The sequence below is a fragment of the Euleptes europaea genome, chromosome 15 (genome assembly GCF_029931775.1).
Source record: "Euleptes europaea isolate rEulEur1 chromosome 15, rEulEur1.hap1, whole genome shotgun sequence".
NCBI classification, from domain to species: Eukaryota; Metazoa; Chordata; class Lepidosauria; order Squamata; family Sphaerodactylidae; genus Euleptes; species Euleptes europaea.
Genome location: NC_079326.1, coordinates 19,397,693 through 19,414,750, shown reverse-complemented (window position 1 = coordinate 19,414,750; position 17,058 = coordinate 19,397,693). Strand labels below are relative to the sequence as shown.

The 17,058-nt window shown below is 44.6% G+C and overlaps 1 protein-coding gene across 1 annotated transcript in view; it reads left to right on the top strand.

The window, feature by feature from the left end:
• The window catches only part of DARS1 (aspartyl-tRNA synthetase 1), a 67,196-nt gene that overhangs the window by 47,643 nt on the left and 2,495 nt on the right, over window positions 1-17,058 (top strand). The window contains exons 8-14 of the mRNA XM_056861103.1: window positions 674-785; window positions 5,663-5,797; window positions 9,315-9,462; window positions 11,586-11,732; window positions 12,852-12,894; window positions 13,245-13,325; window positions 16,200-16,311. Of these exons, the coding sequence (XP_056717081.1) occupies window positions 674-785; window positions 5,663-5,797; window positions 9,315-9,462; window positions 11,586-11,732; window positions 12,852-12,894; window positions 13,245-13,325; window positions 16,200-16,311 (778 nt within the window). The remainder of the gene's footprint in view (window positions 1-673; window positions 786-5,662; window positions 5,798-9,314; window positions 9,463-11,585; window positions 11,733-12,851; window positions 12,895-13,244; window positions 13,326-16,199; window positions 16,312-17,058) is intronic.

Below are 17,058 nucleotides of genomic sequence, written 5' to 3'. Positions count from 1 at the left end.
CATTCAACCTCAAGACTGTTAAATCTATCTAGTGTGTGCGTATCTTAACCGTTCCACAAGTAAGCAAGCCCTGTGACCTTTAAAGAGTATCAAGCTTGTCCTTTATGTCAAGAAAATGTTGGTTGGAGAAAATCAGAGGAAGGTGTGTGTGTGCGGGGGCTGTTTCTGCCTTCTGCCAGGCATAAGCGTCTGCCATATCTAATTTGTTTTGTAGAATTGGGTGACTTTTCATAGTCCCTTTGGATACATTCTAATGCAATTTAGTCAGTGTGTTCGTGTTAAACATACTTTTAACGTCTCTGTGGGTCTTCTTTTGGTTCAATGCAGCATAAACTTCAGAGCAGAGGCAGCTTGTCAATGGCAGAATGCTACAAATGTCATTCTGGAGAAGATTCTTGTATCTTAAAGTAGATCTCAATGCTGTACTTAAATCTTATTACTGTGGAAATGGTTTCCCCTTTGCCACAACTGTAAAAACAGGTCTTCAGCTGTTACTCCTTTGGATGCTATCCTAAGTAAATCACGTTTGAAGGCTTTTCCTTGGCAGGTTCTTGGGGCTTAAAGCATCCTTGGGAGAATAGCTTAATGATTTCCATTGTCCTGACCAAAGCAAACCGAGTCCAGCAAGAGAAATCATGTTAAGATTCATAACTTAATTTTCTCGCTTTTGCAGACCTCCACGAGCCAAGCTGTCTTTCACCTCCAGTCTGGTATTTGTCAGCTTTTTCGAGAGACACTCATCCGCAAGGGGTTTGTGGAAATTCAGACTCCAAAGATTATTTCAGGTGAGAACCTTGTTCTTCACAATGAATTGTGGAGGATGGCAATGTGAGCTGAACGTGTGACCATGCCAGAAAGCATTAACTGTTTTTTTTAAAGTCATTAACCCCTCACGAAAGCCGTGTAATTTTTGTTTAGTTCTAGCACTCTCCTTTGAAACAAAAGCTGCTTAAGAAGGGCTACACTGTGTGTACAAGCTCCGTCCGTCTTCAGTCTTATTACAGCGTCTTGCATTGTCAATTTTTCAGCTTTTAAACCACAGATCTGCAGTAAGCAGTTAATCCACTGGATAAGAAGCAAATCTGGCAAGGAAGAACTCATTGGCTGAGCTGGGCCTGCAGAGGGCTGCTAGTAAGCCAGCCACTCCTCTACAAGCTGTTCACTTGACCCTTCTCAGTGCCTTACAGCCATGTAAAGCCATAATGCTCTAATCGAGCACTATATAAACATGGATTATGATCTCCGCATGCTTGCTGTCATTTCTTCCTCTCACAAAGCACCGCTTGAATGTGCGTCTGCCTGCCTTCTTTTCTTCAATAGGTGCTTGAATGAGTTTGTGTTTTTCAGACACCACAAAAAGGACCTTTTGAGGAGGAGGTAGAATGTGTTGGAAACATGAACGTGTGAAGCTGCCTTATACTGAATCAGACCCTTGGTCCATCAAAGTCAGTATTGGCTACTCAGACCGGCAGCGGTTCTCCAGGGTCTCAGGCAGGGGGTTTTCACATCACCTACCTGCCTAGTCCCTTTACTGGAGATGCTGGGGATTGAACCCAGGACCTTCTGCAAGCCAAGCAGATGCTCTACCACTGAGCCACGGCCCCTCCCCTGTTCTCTGCAGGTTTGTGTGAGAGGCTAGCCCATTAACCCAGTAACCCTTAAGCTACGCCAGATAAACCAACTAAATCACTGCATGACTTTATAGAGAGAGATTGTGTGTTAAGAGTTAAGTTTTCATGTCTGAAAGCTATAAAGAAAAGCTGGAGCTTGGCTGCGTGTAAAATTCAAGGAATCAAAACAAAACTGACAAAGCACGTCCTAAACCTCACATGGATTCCCCTGAAAACAAGGACAGTATCCATGTAACCCTCCTTAAGGGGGCCAACCCAAATGACAGATGATTCCTTTCGAGAGAGCAGGGTGTTCAGTACCCCATTCAGAGCTTGCCTCTAAGTTAGGAGGCTGAAGTTGGTTCCTTATTCCCAGTTCGTTCCCTATTCCCAGTTCCTTATTCACATTTCCTAGTTCCTGAATGATTTTGAGGACATTTCAAAAGCTCTGCACCCCAAGATATGGATTGGACCACCACATATCATACACCCCCACATTCAGGGGACTGTGCCCTTCCAGATGGCATATGCTGGGTCCTGGTCCAAAGTCTGGTTCTTGTGCCAGCGGCTCCCAATTGAGGTGCCCCCAGGACCAAGGCACATGCAGACCCTGCACCCCAAAATAATCTTTGGACCACCCCAAATGACACATCCCCACACTCCAGAGACTGTCCCCTCCAAGAAGACATACAGCGGTGCCTGGTCCAAACAGCGGTTCTGGTGCCATTGGCTTCTTTTTGGGTCCCCCCAGAAACCTGTATTGCAAAGAGGTTTTGAATAAGGAACTGGAGCTCTGCACCCCAAAATATGGATTGGACCACCACATATCATACACTCCCACATTCAGGGGACTGTGCCCTTCCAGATGACGCATGCTGGGTCCTGGTCCAAAGTCGCGTTCTTGTCCCAACAGCTCCCAAGTGAGGTGCCCTCAGGACCAAGGCACATGCAGACACTGGGGCTCAGCTGCACCCTAAAATAATCTTTGGACCACCCCAAATGAAACATCCCCACACTCCAGAGACTGTCCCCTCCAAGAAGACATACAGCGGTGCCCTGTCCAAAAACTGGTTCTGGCACCAGTGGCTTCTTTTTGGTTCGTCCTTCCACCCCAAAACCTGTATTGCAAAGAAGTTTTGAATAGGGAACTACTGTCCCCTGCAAGAGGACATACAGTGGTGCTTGGTCCACACACTGGTTCTGGTACCACCTGTTTCTATTTGTGGTGGCCCCTGAAAATCTTGTATTGTGAAGAAATGTTTTGGACATTTGTGAGCCTTCTGCACCCCAAAATTATGTTTTGAGCACCACATATCATACACTCAGAGTACTGTAAACTTCAAGGGGGTACGTGCTGGGTCCTGGGACAAAGGCCAATTCTTCTGCCAGCTGCTCTTAAGTGTGGTGGCTCCAGGACAAATGAGAAGTTATCAGCTCCCTTAGCATATGTGTTAAAGGTCCACTTGCAAGTCACTTAGTAACTGACAGCAGTTACCTAAGTAATTACTATTCAGGGATCTTGGAATCATTCCTTCTTCCTGGGAAAACTCCACCCAAAACCATTTCACTCATCTGGAAATGTATAGCTAATACTTAACAGTACTTTTTTCGAATAGTCTGGGTTTTCTGTGTCTCTGTTTCTATCACCTGTCCTTTCTAACTAAATGTTCAAAAGTAATATAAAAGTTCATTGTCCCTGGCAATGTTTCGTTGCCAGTGAAGGTTGTGTTAGAACAGTTGCAATGTCTAGTGTGCAAAGCTCTATCTCTCAGCTTTCCTATCCTCAAATGTAGTTCCCTCAGTGGTCCAATGTGGTGGTCCAATTCATATTTTGGGGTGCAGAGCTCCAGTTCCTTATTCAAAACCTCTTTGCAATACAGGTTTCTGGGGGGGACCCAAAAAGAAGCCAATGGCACCAGAACTGTATGTCTTCTTGGAGGGGACAGTCTCTGGAGTGTGGGGATGTGTCATTTGGGGAGCTCCAAAGATTTTTTGGGGTGCAGTGTGTGTAAAGGCATCTGTCCTGGGTCACCCCACTTGGGAGCCGCTGGCACAAGAACCAGACTTTGGACCAGGACCCAGCATGTGCCATCCCGAAGGGCACAGTCCCCTGAATGTGGGGGTGTATGATATGTGGTGGTCCAATTCATATTTTGGGGTGCAGAGCTCCAGTTCCTTATTCAAAACCTCTTTGCAATACAGGTGTCTGGGGGGGGACCCAAAAAGCAGCAAATGGCACCAGAACCGCTGTTTGGACCGGGCACCGCTGTATGTCTTCTTAGAGGGGACAGTCTCTGGATTGTGGGGATGTGTCATTTGGGGTGATCCAAAGATTATTTTGGGGTGAAGGGTCTGTATGGGCAAATGTCCTGGGTCACCCCACTTGGGAGCCGCTGGCACAAGAACTGGACTTTGGACCAAGACCCAGAATATGTAATCTCGAAGGGCACAGTCCCCTGAATGTGGGGGTGTATGATATGTGGTGGTCCAATCCATATTTTGGGGTGCAGAGCTCCAGTTCCTTATTCAAAACCTCTTTGCAATACAGGTTTCTGGGGGGGACCCAAAAAGAAGCAAATGGCACTAGAACCGCTGTTTGGACCAGGCACCGCTGTATGTCTTCTTGGAGGGGACAGTCTCTGGAGTGTGGGGATGTGTCATTTGGGGTGGTCCAAAGATTATTTTGGGGTGCAGGGTCTGTATGGGCATCTGTCCTGGGGGCACCCCACTTGGGAGCCGCTGGCACAAGAACCGAAGTTTGGACCAGGACCCAGAATACACCATCTCGAAGGGCACGGCCCCCTGAATGTGGGGGTGTATGATATGTGGTGGTCCAATCCATATTTTGGGGTGCAGAGCTCCAGTTCCTTATTCAAAACCTCTTTGCAATACAGGTTTCTGGGGGGGGGACCCCAAAAGAAGCCAATGGCACCAGAACCGCTGTTTGGACCGGGCACCGCTGTATGTCTTCTTGGAGGGGACAGTCTCTGGAGTGTGGTGATGTATCATTTGGGGTGGTCCAAAGATTATTTTTGGGTGCAGGGTCTGTATGGGCATCTGTCCTGGGTCACCCCACTTGGGAGCCGCTGGCACAAGAACCAAAGTTTGGACCTTGACCCAGCATGTGCCATCTCGAAGGGCACAGTCCCCTGAATGTGGGGGTGTATGATATGTGGTGGTCCAATCCATATTTTGGGGTGCAGAGCTCCAGTTCCTTATTCAAAACCTCTTTGCAATACAGGTTTCTGGGGGGGGGACCCAAAAAGAAGCCAATGGCACCAGAACCGGTGTTTGGACCGGGCACCGCTGTATGTCTTCTTGGAGGGGACAGTCTCTGGAGTGTGGGGATGTGTCATTTGGGGTGGTCCAAAGATTATTTTGGGGTGCAGTGCCTGTATGGGCATCTGTCCTGGGGCACCCCACTTGGGAGCCGCTGGCACAAGAACCGAACTTTGAACCAGGACCTAGCATGCACCATCTCGAAGGGCACGGTCCCCTGAATGTGGGGGTGTATGATATGTGGTGGTCCAATCCATATTTTGGGGTGCAGAGCTCCAGTTCCTTATTCAAAACCTCTTTGCAATACAGGTTTCTGGGGGGGGACCCAAAAAGAAGCCAATGGCACCAGAACCGGTGTTTGGACCGGGCACCGCTATATGTCTTCTTGGAGGGGACAGTCTCTGGAGTGTGGGGATGTGTCATTTGGGGTGGTCCAAAGATTATTTTGGGGTGCAGGGTCTGCATGTGCCTTGGTCCTGGGGGCACCTCACTTGGGAGCCGCTGGCACAAGAACCGGACTTTGGACCAGGACCCAGCATATGCCATCTGGAAGGGCACAGTCCCCTGAATGTGGGGGTGTATGATATGTGGTGGTCCAATCCATATCTTGGGGTGCATAGCTTTTGAAATGTCCTCAAAATCATTCAGGAACTAGGAAATGTGAATAAGGAACTGGGAATAGGGAACGAACTGGGAATAAGGAACCAACTTCAGCCTCCTCTCTAAGTTTGCTATCCCTTGATGAGTAACGGCTTGAACCCTTTGCTTTTCAGCTGCCAGTGAAGGTGGTGCCAATGTCTTTACTGTCTCCTACTTCAAAAGCAGTGCCTACCTGGCTCAGTCCCCACAGCTTTACAAGCAGATGTGTATTTGTGCTGACTTCGACAAGGTTTTCTGCATTGGGCCAGGTGAGAGTGCCTTGTTTGTTTTGCCTTGGTCACTAATGCAGCAGCCGTGATTCCGGAGCAAGGATGCGCTCAGTGTTGGAGCCGCGCAGGTAGTGAGGCTTGCGAGTCCTTCTCCCTTCTAATCTGCAAGCCAAACAAAACTTCGACACCCACGGCTGCTAATCCATATGGCAGTTTAACGGGGCTTTGCTAGTGGAACAAATATGATAGTCAGCAGGAATCAGAACTAGGAGGAGAGCAATGCTGCTCTCTAGTGGCCAGTATCATACAGCAGCTGCCTCTGGAGTGATTGGTAGGCTAGTTAGCTTACTGCAGGCCTGCTAAAGTGGAGGTTTATTCATATATGGTATCATTTTACACTGCTCTGGTTAGACCCCACCTAGAGTACTGTGTTCAGTTTTGGGCACCTCAATTTAAGAAATATGTAGACAAGCTGGAACGTGTCCAGAGGAGGGCAACAAAGATGGTGAGGGGTCTGGAGACCAAGTCCTATGAGGTTTAGCCTGAAGAAGAGAAGACTGAGAGGGAATATGATAACCTTCTTCAAGTACTTGAAGGGCTGTCATATAGAGAATGGTGCAGGGTTGTTTTCTGTTGCCCCAGAAGGTCGGACCAGAACCAACAGGTTGAAATTAAATTAAAAGAGTTTCCAACAGTTAGAGCTGTTCCTCAGTGGAACAGGCTTCCTCGGGAGGGGGTAAGTGCTCCTTCCCTGGAGGTTTTTAAGCAGAGGCTAGATGGCCATTGTGGAGAGAATTTCCCTTTCCCTTCCCTAGGTCTTTTTACATTGGAATCTCTCTGCCTGCTACTCACCAAAGCAAAGCCAGAGAATGTGATAGGAAAGACAGACCTTTTACATGCAAGGCACTCTTAAACAATACACCATGACGTATAACAATGAACCATCCAGTTTATTAAACTTACAAGAGAAATATAAGGCAAAGAAAGAAGCAAATACTTGACTGAATATATAAGACAGAAATTAACATACCCACACACAAGTTGATGTACAGACAAACAGTTACAGAGGCCTCTGGGTCACTTCCAAAGAGAGAGACAGAGATGGCAACCACTCAATGGGTCTGTGGTCTCTCCGTGGAAGGACAACGGGCTGGCATCTTGGAGGCTCTTTTATAGGCTAAACCAAGAGAGACAGAGTCTCAAAACGGCCCCTCCTTACAAATTTTCCCGGAGATGAGCTTTCCACAAATTGACTACTCTTTTGGAAATATCTTGTTCTCAGAACTAGTTACTCAGTTCCAGAGTCTCTGATACTGTTTGTTCTATTCGTTGACCAGCGTACAAAAAAACAATGCCGTAAGCAGACAACTTGCTGCTTTTTTTAAATGACCTTGTTACTCTAAACATATTTCTTTTGGGCACCTAATGTGCTTTTTGGTTGATTAGCTCTTTAGTAATGCAATTTCCTATATCCTTTGAGGTCAGAGGCCTAGTTGAAGCTTGGGGTTAGCTAAAAGTCAGGTCTTCATATGGCTTTTACGCTACAGATTAATAACCTACAGATTAATAAAATTGGTTCTTCTTAACCCAAAGTAATATGTTTAAAAATTCTTACCACAGCCATCTGTCAGCAATGCTGATTCTATGACCTTAGGCAGTTCATGAGAGGGAGGGCATCTTGGCCATCTTCTTGGCATGGAGTAGGGGTCTCTGAGGGGTATGGGGGGGAGGTAGTTGTGAAATTCCTGCATTGTGCAGTGGGTTGGACTAGATGACCCTGGTGGTCCCTTCCAACTCTATGATTTTATATATTTCTGGAAATCAACACACACTGTGCAACACATTTTTATGTTCTGATTTTCACAATATATTGATTCAGTTCAGTTTATTATTATACAGCCATAGACCATCAGATAAAACAGGATTGCAGAATTGGTTGATAAATAATAGAGCATGTAGACAAAATACGGCTAAAATGACAATATGTAAAATGACAAAACATTACAAAAATAATCCAGTCATAAATATTCCTAAGATTAATATAAAACTAGTCTGAAAGGTTCTGGACAATAAAGATCCCATGCTCCCTGGGCTATTGCGTAGATTTCGTCCAGCTCTGCCTTATTTTAATTGCTAGAATGTATTGATTCTGTTTTAGTGGTAGAAGTGTTATATGCTTTTTCTGCTCTTTTCCCAACTCCAGCGAAGCCCCTGAACCATAACTTATCCAGGGCCAGGCAGCTCTTCACATAGTAGAAGCACATGCACACTTGTGTCACACTGAATATAGGAGCCGCAGGACATGCACGCCCCGACTAGATTCCTTTTTTATCAAAGGACAGAGATTGTGGATACAGGCGCCAGTGTGGAGTCCCTGGCTCATAAGTACCATAAGAGGTGTGGAGCCTGTGGCCCCTCTCCCACAGTGCTGCTCTGGGTTACCTGAGCTGGAGCTGTTTGCAAGATACACCAACTATTTAAGGCAGCTTTGCATCCCCTTGTTGACTTAATGTCTTGCTTTGTAGTTGCAGAGCTGTTTGGTGGAATTGAGCCCTGCAACCCATGTGTGGCAGTGACTCGAGGCCCATGCCGCTGATAGGCCGCTACAGCACTGCCATGAACCGTGGTGTCTGAATCCACCAAAAATGCTTAAGCCTTAGTGCCCAAGCCCAGGCTGTAGAAAGTCATGAACACTTGAAGCCTTGATGAATATCCAAAAACAGTTGCTACAGAGAACCACCTTCAAGTACTTGAAGGGCTGTCACATAGAGGAGGGTGCCGAGTTGTTTTCTGTTGCCCCAGAAGGTCGGACCAGAACCAACAGGTTGAAATTAAATCAAAAGAATTTCCGTCTAGACATTAGGAAGAAATTTCTAACAGTCAGAGCGGTTCCTCAGTGGAACAGGCTTCCTCGGGAGGTGGTAAGTGCTCCTTCCCTGGAGGTTTTTAAGCAGAGGCTAGATGGCCATCTGTCAGCAATGCCGATTCTGTGACCTTAGGCAGAGCATGAGAAGGAGGGCATCTTTGGCCATCTTCTGGGCATGGAGTAGGGGTCACTGGGGGTATGCAGGGGAGGTAGTTGTGAAATTCCTTCATTGTGCAGGGGGTTGGGCTAGATGACCCTGGTGGTACCTTCCAACTCTATGATTCTAAGTCTTGCTGATGTCCCATTGAAGCCTGCAGGGCTGCTGCCTGACTTCTGCGTACCATCTGGTTTTCAAACCGTACCCTGTTTGAAACCAGTCTTTTTACCTCTTGTTTGTCAGCGTTGCCATGATTTTTAAAATTTACTTCTGAGGTTGGTACTTAGGCTTCTATTCTGTAACTGGTTCGTAACTGGTAGAACAAGTGTGATAAGGAAAGGTGAGCATGAAAGTTCAGAGAGGTATTGTTTGTATCATATTATCCATCATGATGTTTGAAAAGAGCTCCTCTCTTGTGTGATCTGTCCTGCCTGATCACAACAGTGCACCTAGGTGCTACAGGCTTTCTTCCTTCGCTTGAATTGCACGGGTAGACTCCTTTCTTTAAGATACGTCACATTTTTATTTTCTAGTGTTTAGAGCAGAAGACTCAAATACTCATCGACATCTGACGGAGTTTGTCGGTCTGGATATTGAAATGGCATTTAATTACCATTATCACGAGGTGGTGGATGAGATTGCCGACACCATGGTGCAGATATTCAAAGGACTCCAAGAAAGGTAAATGGGGCTTTTCCCCCTGTTACTGTAAAACTTTTTTTTAAGATATTTTATTAACATTTTCAGGAAAAAAACACAAAAATTACATATACACACATTCACACAGTTTGTACTCCTTCGGGGAGTCTGTCTCTTCATTTCAAATATCCTAGACATTATTCTTATAGTCAACGTTTTTTGTTTTTTTAAATAAGTTCCTTCTATCCTGTATAGTAAGTTTTATAAACTAATCTTTATCTCTAACAATCTATCTTTTCTGTTTAACATATTCAAAATAGCATTCCCATATTTTTTTGGAAGTCTTCAGTTGTCTTTTCTTTTATCAAACTGGTCAGTCTGGTTACTGTAAAACTGAAGGGATGTGAGAGTGCTTTTTTTTCTGCCATCAAGTCACAGCTGTGGTGTTTTCAAGGCAAGAGACATTCAGAGGCAGTTTGCCGTTGCCTTCCTCCACATCACGACCCTGGTGTTCCTTGGATCTCCCATCCAAATACTTGCCATCGGGTCAGGACTATAAACAGTTTATTCAGCAAATACAGCTTATGCTTTGGAAAGTCCAGATACGTTTTCCGGCCAGCGCTTGAAATCCTTTGTTGGACTGGGCATTGTTGTTTTTCCCCACTAACAGACGGTGTTTATTGTTGTTACAGCCAACGGCCAGCATAGAATTACAAAATAATGCAGCTACATATTTAGCATTAAATGAAAAGAGAGAATAAAATGAGATGTCCTAAAATGGACAAGTTAAAATACATTTATCAACATATTAAAATACTAAATATCCCCCCAAAAATACATGATACCATGCTTCCCCCATCACTCATCATCTGATGCATCGCAAATAATATAACCTTTTTTGTTTTGAGCATTCCTTTTGGTAATGGCCTTCCAACAAAATTTAGCTACATCATAGGATATAGCAGGATTTTTATCCTCGAGCAGAAATTGAATAATTAAACTCTCTTTGGTTATAGATTGATGTAAAAGGCCAAATGGTTGTAACCAGGGTTCTACTGTGGATCTTCTAAATTCCAAATACAATTCACAGTGTAATAAAATGTGTGACAAGGACTCTTCCACTCCCGCTGTTACATTAGCATTTTCTCAGCTCTCTAGATTGATTTAAGAATCTGCCTAGGAGAACAGCCGAGGGGAGGGCATCAAATCATACTCTAGAATGCCCATCACAGTTGGGGTGAAGTAATGTTGAAGAGATATGGGGCCATGGCTTTGCCACCCCAGAATAATAAGTCTTTATACACCCCAACAAGTTGTACAATCTCCGATTGAAGCTCCATACCACGCAAGTGTTGGTGGACTATAGCTTGGATTGGGGAAGTCCCAAAGCGTTGCATTCTGTGACAGGCTTGCCATCTGGTAGAGCGTTGACTGCTAATGTGTGAGGGACGCCTTGGACGGTGCGCATAGCAAACTTCAACTTTCTACATCTTGTGGAAACGGCTAAATATCTGACTGCCATTAATCAGCAGGGTCAAGCATCTTATGTGTGTTGGAAAGAATGACAAATCATTGTGTACCTAAGAGCTGTGGAACTCTGGGTAATCTACTGATAGGTGAACAGGGACATGTGTTAGCCAGTGGAGTTCAGCGCCAGTCGTTCTGATGACAATTACCATAGCATAAGATTGGAGACAGAGATAGCTGTGCCTGTTAGTGGCTTGTAGCCATGGTGGCTGAGGAAGGAACGTTTCTGTTCACAGGTGTTACGTCTTGAAATAAAAAATGGAGGATGGCTATCTATGTGTCTTGTGTGCAAGCTTCTCTTGGGCATCAGACTAGCCACTGTTGGATATGGAATACTGGATTAAGCGGACCTTTGGTCTGATACAGCATGGCACTTCTTTCCTCACTGGATAGTCTTTCACATTTCATGCATACAGATAACATCCTTCAATTATTATGTGAGAAAAGAAGGGGGGGATAGTGCATTTTTAACATGCCTGATGTCAAAAATAATAAATACTGTTCCCTCTTTTTGGTACAAAAAGTCAGAAAAGGAGCTGCTTGTCTTTTCCTGGTGCTAGAGTGAACCCTTGTGGTGAAGGATGATATTGCTTTTTGGGGGTTCTTGATTTGTAGAAAAATGTTTTCTCCACGTGCAGGTTCCAAACTGAAATTCAGACAGTGAACAAACAGTTTCCGTGTGAGCCATTTAAGTTCCTGGAGCCAACCCTGAGGCTGGAGTACCGGGAAGCTCTGGCCATGCTTCGGGAGGCTGGAGTAGAGATGGGGGACGAAGATGACCTCAGGTATGGCCCGATTATTGCGATTGGCTTGGGTCATCTCCTGCAGATAAAACAACCTCCCACCTTTGTTTGGTCTGTACCTCTTGAAAATGAACTCGTGCTTTGCCAGACTCTCACATAGGCCTCAGTCCTGACTTTAGGAAGTGCCGTAGATTTATACACAGACAGAACAATGGAGCTTATGTGAAATAGAGAAAATGTCATGTATGAAAAGCCCCTGTTGCAGTCATCTCTCCCCTTCAGAGAACCACATTGAACATCTGGAGAAAGGACCCCGAGCACAATTCTACCTTCTAGGCATGGGGAGTGGACTTGGTATTGGTGGCTTTAAGTAAATGATGAAACCAACAGCCCTTTCCTCCTTTAATCCTTCTGAATCAGTGAGGTGATTGATCCTCCCCCATAGCAGCAACAAACAGAAGTGTGGCTTCTCTTGCCCTCAGTCAGGTGCCATCTAGTGAAAGACTAAATAAAATCCTTTTATTCACTCTGGGATTACTGTAATGCATTCTGGGAACATTAAACAAATGAGTGATCTGGTTTAACTGACCGAATGTTTTGACCCATCCAGTTAACCAACAGGTGCTTGAGAGCCTACTGATTAGATTTTTCTTCCACATAAGATTAAGAAACCTGACCCTTCAGTTTGTTAGTAATTTTCGGGCGGGGGGGGGGTATGGAGCTGACCATTTAAATGCTTGTTTACTTTGCAAAGGTGCCCCATGAAGTCACTGGGTCTCAAGTCCATGTTAAGTGTACATAGGATTGCAGCGTTAGGAGTAAGCATTCTTGGCAGGAAACTTGGCAAAGAAAAAACTACACCGTTTACTCTTATGGTATAACAGTTTCACCAGACTGAAACGTTGGTGTTTACATTTGTAGCATTTACAAGTGGATGAAGGATTGCAGCCAAGCTTTGTAGTATATCCAATGTGACAGATCAATCCTGGAGAACGGGATAGGCCGAGGGAAAACAATTTTTCCTCCTACTCCTGGGAAATACAGTGCAAGTGGCAGTCTCCTTTGAGATGGTTTAACATTTAGAGAGGAGCAGCGTAAGTTCTTGTAACCTCTGAGGCATGAGCAGTAGAAGTCCTCTAATGCTTTTTTTTTTTTTTTAAGTACACCAAGTGAAAAGCTCTTGGGCCGTCTGGTGAAAGAAAAGGTAATCCCCCCCCCCTCCCGGCATGCAATTTCACTCCTTAAAGTAGCAGCAACGTATTTTTCATACCAAACACCATTTGAGTAAGTAGGCTGGTCACAGAGAACAGTAGTGTATCTTTGTAGAATGTCTTTCATGTAGAACATGGTTATGCTTTTATCTCCTCTGATATATTGTTGTCTTAGAGCCTGCATGATAAACATTTAGGAAGGTTGGAAAGTAATGGATTGACAGCCACTGATCTTGAAGCTTTGTACAAAAACCAGTTATCAGCCCTACTGAAATGTATCATGTAAAAACTTGTGTTTCATCTTCAGTTACCTTGGATTGATTTTATTTCTGCTGTTTTGCAGTATGACACAGACTTCTACATTCTGGACAAATATCCCCTGGCTGTAAGGCCTTTCTATACAATGCCAGACCCGACAAATCTGGTATGTAAAGCTTTCTGTGACTGGCAGAGTTTTTAAAAAGCGAAATGCTACTAAACTTTGTAGATCATTTCTACATCCCTAGGGCTGATTTTTGTGCCATAGGTTCTCCATAAAACCAAATGCTGAGTGGGTATGGCTTATTCTGGTAAAATGTGCATTTTTCCTCTTTGCGATGCCATCTTGCAGCGTACTTGCTTAATATAGTTAGCTTTGCTTAGGGGCAGATCTGGGGCTCACTCGGAATATGTGTAAGTACTGTGATTCTGTGCATTGCTGTTCAGAAGGACAGCTTTATAATGTCAAATATTCAGGTTCCAATGCTAGTAGGACTGTTTTTCTCGTGACACTGGATTGGATCCAATCCTTGTTTTCCATCAATGTAAGGCACTTCCACACACCCCAGGGGGGGGAGGGACGACAATTCCCCATTCCAAACTGTTTCTGAAGGTCCCCTTTCCAATTACAGTGTTCTCCATGCCGTAGTGGTTAAGAGCTGCAAACTCTAATCTGGAGAACCGGGTTGGTTTCCCTGCTCCTCCACACGAAGCCTGCTGGGTGATCTTGCACTAGTCACAGTTCTCTCCGAACTCTCTCAGCCTCACCTACCTCACAAGGTGTCTGTTGTGGAGAGGGGAAGGGAAAGGCGATTGTAAGCCACTTTGAGACTCTTTAAAGGTAGAGAAAAGTGGGGTATAAAAACCAATTCTTCTTCTTCTGTTCCATTAGTCTAACTCCACTAAGAGTACTTTAGGCCCATCCCAGTATTAGGAGCCATCTCCGTTCCAAGCACTAGTGCAAGAGCCGTGCTCTGGTTGTTTGTGGTTCTCTGCTTCTCCTGCCTAACACCATTGTAACTCTCAAGAGGCTTTCTGGGGCACTGCAAGATTGGAGAGGGGGGAGCTGCCCTGCCCCCTGGCATTAATTACCCTGTGCTATCCTTCCCTAGCTGGCGAAGAGCACAAAACCTGTGCCCCTAGTGAAGTATCAGATAAAGGGAGATGGGTAGAAAGGTGTGCGCACTGTGCTTATCTGAATACTACTCTAATATGTTAAGTGTTTATGCTGCCCTCTGTTATAAACGTTGTAAATGTCGCAGCTGTTGGGTTAATTCTCATCTTCAGTGTTTTATATACTTAATTGGAGTGCATTAAAAATTCAGCCAATTTGGAAAAACAGCTAATGAACTAAAAGTAAATAGATTAGTTCCAGCGATGAAAATTTTCCTGCAGAAAAGTGAATAAACATTAAGAGCCCTCTAGCCTCTTGGACTATCTCCACTTTATCTGCTCACTTTGGCACCTACTATACGGTAAGAGCTGTTTAAAGTGATCCGAGAATGGTGATATAGGATAAGAACTGTGGCTATGTTTCAGTGTACTTAACGTTAAAGTTTATGATAGGATATGATTTTTTTTCATGATGCTTGTACTAATGTATGCCATAATGTTGTTGTTATGCCAATAAAGGTTTATGTATGTGTGTGTTTAAAGTGTTGATCCTCATAGTGCTGGTCCGATCCACCAAAGCAGTTCTTATTATTCATACAGCACCTTCAGTGTATTATATAGAGCACAAGTTGACAGTTCCCTCTTACAATAGAAAACTGGCCCTACCAAAGACAACAAAGTGGGGGAGGAGTTAGTGTATGTAAGCGAGGGAAGAATATGTGATAACTTAACTTAAAAATCTTTAATGGCATAAGTAATATTACAATTGTTACAGAAGGTTCATAAAATATGCAGTCATTAAGATAAAAACATAGGCCAGTAAATTCCAATAATAGAAATTACAAACTTTGGGCTTTTTGAACTGTCATCACATCCACTAGCAAACTGGCAACATCTATAGTAACCTCCGGATCTGAATCATTCAATAAAAATTGACGTTTTACTGGGTAGGTAGGTGATATTTGGAAAGAAGCCAATTTTTTAACCATTTCACACGGGGTGTTTCATATAGAGGGCAGACAAACAGAATATGATCAATTGAGTCCAGGGAATAGGTATCACAGGGACAAATCCTTTCCTGGATTTGTATTTGTTGATACCTTCCATATAGCATCCTTGAAGGAAAGGCATTAACCCTAGCGAGAGAGAAGGCTCTGTGGAGGGATGGGATGTCCAAAGTATGAAAATAATGGGGAATATTGTCAGTTAAATTCTTGAGACCCAACATTGCTGGGGAGCAGACCAAGGGTGAACAATATGTGTTGATTTCAGTTACACGTGCACAGGTTTACTTCCAGTAGGGAAGGGAGAACAGGGTTGGACTAAAGCAGGGGTCCCCAACCTTTTTAACCCCGTGGGCACCTTTGGAATTCTGGCAGAGGGTGGTGGGCGCAACCTCAAAATGGACGCCCCTGGAGGCGGAGCCAACCTCAAAATGTAAGGGAGTGAGGTTATGCAAAAATCAAATAGCAAGCTGACTAACAAGGATGTCCAACAAAGATGTGTACATCCCTACGTGTGACCTGCCAGGTAGCCATCCACTTACTTCTCCATTGCTAGCTACTAAGATACACCTTCCTGCCTGGGAACTAAGGTCACAGCGAGAGGCCTGCTTGCCTGACCCATCGACCAAAGCAGCCCATCTGGGTGGGTACACGAGAGAGGGCTTTCCCAGTGGTTCTGGAACAACCTCCCCAGGGAGGTGCACCTGGAACCCCCCTCACTCTTGTTCTTTAGGAGGCAACTGAAGACAGTGACGTTCATGACGGCATTTGATTACTTCTACTGCCTACCGACCATTTTAAACCATTGATTTTTAAGAAGCGGTTTTAATGCATTTTATTTTTATGCCGTAAGCCACCTCAAGTTCCTGTGAGGTGGAAAGGGGGCTAATAAACGTTTTAAATACATAAACTTCTCTTTTCAGAAAATCTCCAATTCTTATGACATGTTCATGAGAGGAGAAGAGATCTTGTCCGGAGCTCAGCGAGTTCACGATCCGCAGCTGCTGACTGAGAGGGCTCTGCATCATGGCATTGGTAATGCTTTAGTTCTATGTCCACAGTAAGAGGGTACCAATCAGATTTCATAATGCAAGGTCAGGGCACATGGCGGCAGTGCGGTTGAAGGGGGTAACAGAAGTCTTGACTTAAATGTGCAGCTGTAGGGGCTTGAGGGTTCTCATGCTAAGCCAAATGTTTAAACAATACTCGTGTGCAACGCCTTTAGACTGCAATGTGGAGACCTGGTGTAGTATGGCAGCTGAATGGCTACGGTGCAGATAAGAAGTTTGAGGCCTGAATTTTCTCACTCCCTTGAATTCACTAGATGCTTTTTCTCTCAGCTACAGCTTCCCATCCACACGTAGAATCATAGAGTTGGAAGGGATCACCAGGGTCATCTAGTCCAACCCCAACCCCCCCCCCCCCCGCACAATATAGGAAATTCACAGCTACCTCCCCACCCCCAGTTACCCTTAAACTATGCCCAGCAGATGGCAACAAAACCCCTTTAGGATCCCTAGCTGATCTGGTCTGGAGGAAAATTGCTTCCTGACCCCAAACTCATTATTGACCTTCCTTATTAGGGTTAGGGTGGTTGTTAGGATTATCTCAGCGTAAAGAGCATTAAGCTATTTGATAATTCTAAAGGGCAATATAACAGCTAAGACTATTACTTGCAAGAACATGTTAGACCTCATTTTTTAGTTCACGAATCGTTCTTATATTTGTTGAGGTTTTCTTTTCTTTTGGGGTTGTGTGAGTGTTTTGGTGGGGAATTTTTTT